Source organism: Sinocyclocheilus anshuiensis, unplaced genomic scaffold, assembly GCF_001515605.1.
Source record: "Sinocyclocheilus anshuiensis isolate Anshui unplaced genomic scaffold, SAMN03320099.WGS_v1.1 scaffold766, whole genome shotgun sequence".
NCBI lineage: Eukaryota > Metazoa > Chordata > Actinopteri > Cypriniformes > Cyprinidae > Sinocyclocheilus > Sinocyclocheilus anshuiensis.
Window position 1 is genome coordinate 425,852 of NW_015546060.1, and position 7,001 is coordinate 432,852.

At 36.3% G+C, this 7,001-nt stretch overlaps 1 protein-coding gene across 1 annotated transcript in view; it reads right to left on the minus strand.

Annotated features, from left to right (window-relative positions):
• The window catches only part of LOC107699414 (transducin-like enhancer protein 4), a 44,491-nt gene that overhangs the window by 10,495 nt on the left and 26,995 nt on the right, over positions 1 to 7,001 (minus strand). Inside the window, exons 7-11 of the mRNA XM_016500659.1 lie at positions 5,876 to 6,053; positions 4,846 to 4,862; positions 3,118 to 3,252; positions 1,723 to 1,776; positions 250 to 408 (exon numbers count right to left, since the gene is read on the minus strand). Coding sequence (XP_016356145.1) covers positions 250 to 408; positions 1,723 to 1,776; positions 3,118 to 3,252; positions 4,846 to 4,862; positions 5,876 to 6,053 — 543 coding nt within the window. The remainder of the gene's footprint in view (positions 1 to 249; positions 409 to 1,722; positions 1,777 to 3,117; positions 3,253 to 4,845; positions 4,863 to 5,875; positions 6,054 to 7,001) is intronic.

Sequence of the window (7,001 nt, forward strand, 5' to 3'; positions counted from 1 at the left end):
TTCCTTTTTTTTTTTTTTTTTTTGATATTTATAAAATAACAAAAAACACACAAATCAAATTATTTTAGTAACACCATTACAAAACAACTGTGAAACTCTGCTTATTTAAAATAAGCATAACGTAAACCAGTACATATAATATTTAGTATGACCGTCTGATAGAGACAGTCAACCATTTAATATTAAACAAGTTAAGCAATATGCTTGGTAATATGCAATTCTGGCATATTAGGTGTCTGAGAAAAGTACGTGTGCCGTGTCCTTGTTTTTGCCAGGAGGTGGACTGTGTGGTGGGGAGGACGGAGGGGGGCTGGGGGATCCTGAGAGCTCTTTCCTCAGGGTCGGGGCTCGATCCAAACCATTCCCATGTGGAGACAGAGGGGCACTGTCTACGGGAGAGGATGGCTCCTGGAAACACAGAGTCAAAGAGTTAAGGAGAATCAAGAACATGAGTGCATTTTGATTTCATTCAGATATGTGAATTTTCTTTTTACATTTTAGATGGTGTGGTATGAGTTAATAGGGTTTGTTTGAAATAACAGTTATCTTTGTTAACCTGCAACAGAGCAAGGTCTGATCCATTCATATTTTTCATTATGCCATCTGTGTTAACTCAGTAGTAAATGACAAAACAGTTGACAAAACAGAAGACAGTTCTAGTTTAATCCTTGATGTGGGATATTGCAGGAATTCAGATCACTGAAGTGTTAATTATGCAGCGGGATCACTTAATGATAATAAAAGCATCGCGCAGTCCTCGCTGACTCCAGACGCTCTGCAGCAGAAAACAATCCTGAGTCGCCTGTGATATTATCAGCAATTACTGAATGAATGCAGTTTAATAAATATGAGTGATGTTCAATATTTGTCCGGTAATTGAGAAACAGAGCTGTAATGTTTCACCTTGAAATGGATGATAATTACACAGAAATAATAATAATAATGAATAGGAGTTTTTTGCAGGATGAAATGCATTTGTTGGTGCTGTTCTACAATCAAATACAAATTTGTCATTAAGATTAAAGTCAGTGTGAGACTTGCCAGCGCAATGCTAGGGTGTTTTGGGTGTTTGCTGTGGTCCAGCCCAAAGTCTTTATTATATTCTGGTCTCCAGTTATGGCTTGGGTTAATATTCACCAGCAAAGAAAGTTATTGCATTTTCATTAATGTTTATGAAGACAATTTAATTTTTGCAACAATATGCTGAATGAACTGATGATTTGTGCAAAATAAGAATCAGGTCAATTTTGATGTATAAGAAAACCAAACAATGCAAAGCGAAGCAAAAACTAAACACTTACTAGAAATCAATTTAAAAAAATGTCAATTTAAAACAAAAATAAAAGTTCGCTGTGACACAAAATGGGCAGTCAGTTTAACACATTCATTTAGTTTATCATATATTTAGCCTATGCACGATCTAAATTCCGTAATTAGGTATTTTCCCACCATCTGAACAATAGCAATAAACAATGCAGTATATCAAAACCCACTTTTTGTAAAATCTATTCAATCTTGTTTACCACAGTAATGTCTTTATATTTATTTGGGGGCTTTTGTCAGCAATTAGTGAAATATGCAGATAATTGTATTATTAATCAGCATATCATGTAATGAATTTAATTATAAAATTATTTACAGTTTTCAATTGATGATGATTGACAGCACTACTGTAAGTACAGACTTTCACCAATGTTAATTTAACAGTGCATGTGAACTGACCTCATTTGAGACATCTACTACAAGATTGTCCTCACTCTTGTCTCCGTCACTGTCCTAAAAGACAACAGGCAGGAGAAAAACCATGTTAGATGACACACACAGGCACAAAAATATATACCCCTATGGGATATTCATCAGATACATACATGTACGTCCGATAGTGCAGTGTCCTTTTACTGCTCCCCCGTCCCCCTCCCTTTGTTTCTGATTTCACCAATCACACCAACACCACCTTGTCCATCGCTCTCACACGGCTCACACTCATCTCACTGTCCTCTTTCACCCATCTCTAGGAATCAGGGGGTGACAACGCACTTAGTTGCCATGGCAACAGGGCTTTGATGTGATCATGGCCTGATGTTCCTATTGCCATCACCCTATAGTGACATCACCCCCCTAATTATACCCGCCGGATGGTCACATCCGACTCTTCCCTACATGTGTGTTTGATAAATGCTACACCTGATGCGTTGCTGAGCTTTCTGAACTATGATAAACAATTATACTATAAAAAAAGAGATTATACCTATACATTAGGCATACGTTTTTATTAATATATATTTATATAATTGTAATAATTATATAATAAAATAAAATACAATGTAAGTATATATAATATAATATAATAAGTATTATATATTAAAGTGTTGCAGGAATGATATAATATAAATTTATATATAGTATTTTCATATTATTAAAACAGAATTTTACTATTAAAATGATTTTTTTTAAATTATAATTACACACATTAATATTATTTAATATACAATTATTTTTAAATTATATTTATTTATAATTAATTATATAATTATACATTTATATACAGTTATCTTAATTTCAATTTTGTGAAAATGTGGAAATATACCATATTAAGATTGTATTGAACTCAGAACATTGCTAAATAACAAAGAAAATTACTTATTACTAACATAATATAAAAATAAAATGACTTCCAATAAACACAATAAAAGCTGCAATACAATAATGTCTATAATAGATATACAGTGGGTACGGAAAGTATTCAGACCCCCTTCAATTTTTCACTCTTTGTTCTATTGCAGCCATTTGCTAAAATCATTTTAGTTCATTTTTTTTCTCCATTAAGGAATAAATTTACAAAATGCAAATCACGTTCTATACTAGAATTTTGACAACAATGCAAATGTTGTGATCATTATTATCACATATCACATAAGGTGCATGGGGACTGAGACAAAAACAAAAAAAAAATAAATAAAATAACAGGAAATTAATAAAATAAAATGTAAATCAAATCAAATCAGATTCCACTGGGATAAAATAAAAAAAAATAACATTAGGGCTGCCAATTTAATATACACAGTTAATTGGGGGACTGAGACAAGTATGATGTCATCATCATGTGACAGAACCTACGTAGTGAGACGGGAGGACGTCTTTTTCATCACACCGTCTCCGTTTGGCATCGCTGCTGGCCTGTGAGGGGTACACCCCTGAGGGACCCTGACGATCCTCCGCTGCCTGACTGTCAGTTGACGACACTGATTTACTCTACAGAGACAGAAAACACAGCATAAACACACACACACACACACACAGTCTCATTTCCAACAAAATGCTAAGGTTGTGCAAAGTTCACTGAATAGTTCATTGTTCTAAGGCTGTATGATGGCTTTGTGTTGGAAGTCAATAACATCAAATGTCATTGTTTCTCGAGTGTCTCTTAACCAAACGTCATGATGTAAACCCTGCACCATAGTTGAATTGCGCTGAAGGGATTTATAGGTAAATTTTGATACTTGGTCACTAAGAAAGGTCACTGTATGGAAAAGCCAAATGAGAGTAAATGATGACAATTTTCATTTTTGGGTGATTTATTCCTTTAAAGCAGAATCCTGCACTATTTTGCAATTAAAAACAACAACAACAAACATACTAAATACTGAATTGGCCCAAAACATTTGGTCACCATCTAGTGTCAACTGTCCATTTTTAAACTTTCATCATTATGAGTACAGCAAAACCGGTCTCAAATCAGTGACTTCAAACACTTCGTTTTCTGCAACGGTGCAGTTTTATGAGCCAAACAGGAAGTGCATTGGACTGAGATAAGAAAAAAAGTGCACAAAGAAGCCCAGTTCTCTCAAACAAACCTGTTTTCTCCAAAATCTCTCTCTCTCTCTCTTTTCACTCCTCCTCGCTCAGACCTTTCCTTCTTGACTCCCTCATTTACTTCCTCTACAGTCAGCAACAAGAAATCATCTTAAAGAACTTTCTACTCTTTCTCCTCTGAGTCATTCCTATGCAAGCTCAGTCCTATGGAAGCACGTTTACACCATGGAATAAAAAAATGTAAAATGCAAATGCGAATTTTTATCTCATAAATCAGAATTACGAGAAAAAAAATTCTGAGTTTATATCTCGCAATTCTGAGTTTATATTTCATGAGTTTTTTTTTGACAGAATTGCGAGAAAAAAAAATTGCAATTACCTTTTTAATATTTTTATTCTTTGGTGGTCTCCTGAAGTTATAGTTTTTTTATGACTGCCAGACGTAAAGTTAGTGATTGTTCACAAACATTCTTGCCCTCTGCAGCTTATACAAGTCATACAGGTTTTGAATGACATGAGGATGAGTAAATGAACAGAGCTTTCATAAATATCAATTTAAATGAACGTCAAAACTTTTAAACAGACAGTACACCCAAAATTCAATTGCTTATTTTTTCCTTGAAACAATAAAGGATTTTCACTATATTTCAAATCTCCTAAAGACATATTATAGCTTTTAAATCATTATTCTCTGAATATGTGACCTTTCGCAGCTGATTCAAGTCAAGATTTTAAACGACATGATGGTAAGTAGACAAGCTAGCAAGATTCATTTTTGTGTGAACTGTTCCTTTAAGACTATGATGCAACCAAATGACAGAGAATTATGGTTTGTTATATCAAAAGCACAGAATGAACACTTTTCCTAATGGCAAAGGGTGGGAACAGTGCTGTTTAGAGAGTCCTGAAAGGTCAGTCAGATTTCATAATCCGTACATCTCTTTAAAGGACTCTGTTTTTGGAGTCGTTTATCAAAGTCAGTGGGGTGGAGGCACATATATACACATACAAACACACAAGTTTGATACTCACCCTGCTGGGCGCACCCTCTGGGAGCGGAGGACAGAGAGAGAGAAAGAGAAGGAGGGGTTGGGGATTGACGTCAGTCTAGATAATAATAACAACAATTCCATAGCAAGCCAAGGTCATGCTGAAAAATCCAGTCAGGGTGCAATAAAAATACATCCATTGTATTGAGCTCCCTGAGCAAATCACCCCTCTGGCCTTCAGTCTATCAGAGTTTCAAGGCTTCTCAGAAGTCTATCCAATCTGCCGGACCAACTCAATACACCCTCGTTCTCTCTATGTTTCACTTTGTGTTTTTCTAGGCCAACTTTTGCACCATCGCTCTCTTATCATGCTCCCTTTAATGCTTGTCAAATGCTATTTTCAAGGTGCACAATAAGTGCACAATAAACTTTCGTAACAAACTTTACCAGTTGCATGCATTTTGTGCCTTGTTGAAGTCTTTATCAAAGGAATAGTTCACTCAAAAAATGTTCTTAAAATTCACACACTCAGGCCATTCAAGATGTAGATGAGTTTGTTTCTTCATCAGAATTAGAGAAATTTTGCATCACATCACTTGCTCACCAATGGATGCTCTGCAGTGAATGGGTGCCATCAGAATGAGAGTCCAAACAGCTGATAAAAACATCACATACTGTAATCCACAAGTAATCCACGCCACTCCAGTCCATCAATTAACGTGTGAAGTGAAAAGCAGCATGTTTGTAAGAAACAAATTCAGGGTGGATTATTGTGATGTTTTTATCAGCTGTTTGGACTCTCATTCTGACAGCACCCATTCACTGCAGAGGATCCATTGGTGATCAAGTGATGTAATGCTGAATTTCTCCAAATCTGATGAAGAAATAAACTCATTTGCATTGCCTGAGTAAATTATGAGCAAATTTTCATTTTTGGGTGACCTATTCCTTTAAAGAGGAAATATATATTTAATTTATTATTATTTAATTATACAATTAAATCATTTAATAGCCCCATGCATCTGTGATATAAAAAATTTACATAGAGTAAGACAGGTAAGATAGACACTCACCTCGCAGGTGCTCAGGGTCTAGGTGGTTGCGTTCGTCCTTGTTGGCCAGGTGGGCGGAGACTCCCAGAGCCCCGGTGAGGGCCAGCAGCCCTGACGTGCCGCCCAGAGACAGACCTGAAGGGTGAGGAGTAAGAGGAATACCTGGAGTGTGGTGAGACAGGTGCTGAAGCTGCTGCTGCTGAGAGACAGACAGACAGACAAAGAGACAGAGATAAAGACAACAGGCGGAGACATGCACAGAAACACATGGAGATAGATGGATGGATGGACAGATAGATATGTCCCAACCCAATTTCCTGTTTTGATAGGATTATGAAAATATTTCAGGTCTATAAATATAGAATGTAACTATATAGAAAGTAACTAAGTAACTAAATGTAACTTCATAGACCATAAACTCAGCAGTCCATAAGCTCTCCAGTCAGCCTACAGCAGCAGTGGTGTCAGTCTCTGTCAGTCTCTGTCTGCTGTTGTCCTGTGTGGGCTGTATCACCGTATCACTGGGGTTTAAGTGCAGTAATATGATCAGAGCTCAGAGAGACAGTGGACTGAAGAGGGAGTGTGTCACTCCATAACAGCCAGCAACAAAACAAGCTGTAATTTAGCACAGAGAAGAGAGACCTCTCTTTATCAGCTTTCTGATATTTCTTTTCTTTTTTCTCCCCTCCACAATGTCATATATTTCTTTCTCTATCTATCTATCAACCTCTCTATCTATCTATCTATCTATCTATCTATCTCTCTATCTCTCTATCTATCTATCTATCTATCCATCCATCCATCCATCCATCAAACTTTTAATCTATCCATCAATCTGTCTGTATGTATGTCTACCCATCCATCTATCTATTTTTCTATCCGACATATCAGTATGAGAGGTCAGAGTTCACTCACCCCTATGATGGCGTTGAGCTCTGCCATGGTGACCTGTTTGGCACGTTCCACCGCCTGAACAACCTGCTGTTGATGCTGATACACACAAAGATACATGGTAAGACATAGATTCAAAATATTCACTTATGGACACAAACTCAACCACACTCAAATAAAACGTGAATTAAAGTAAACACATCTCACAAAAATTGTATTTATCCTCCATTACTCTCTCGCACTTTCTCGATCCATC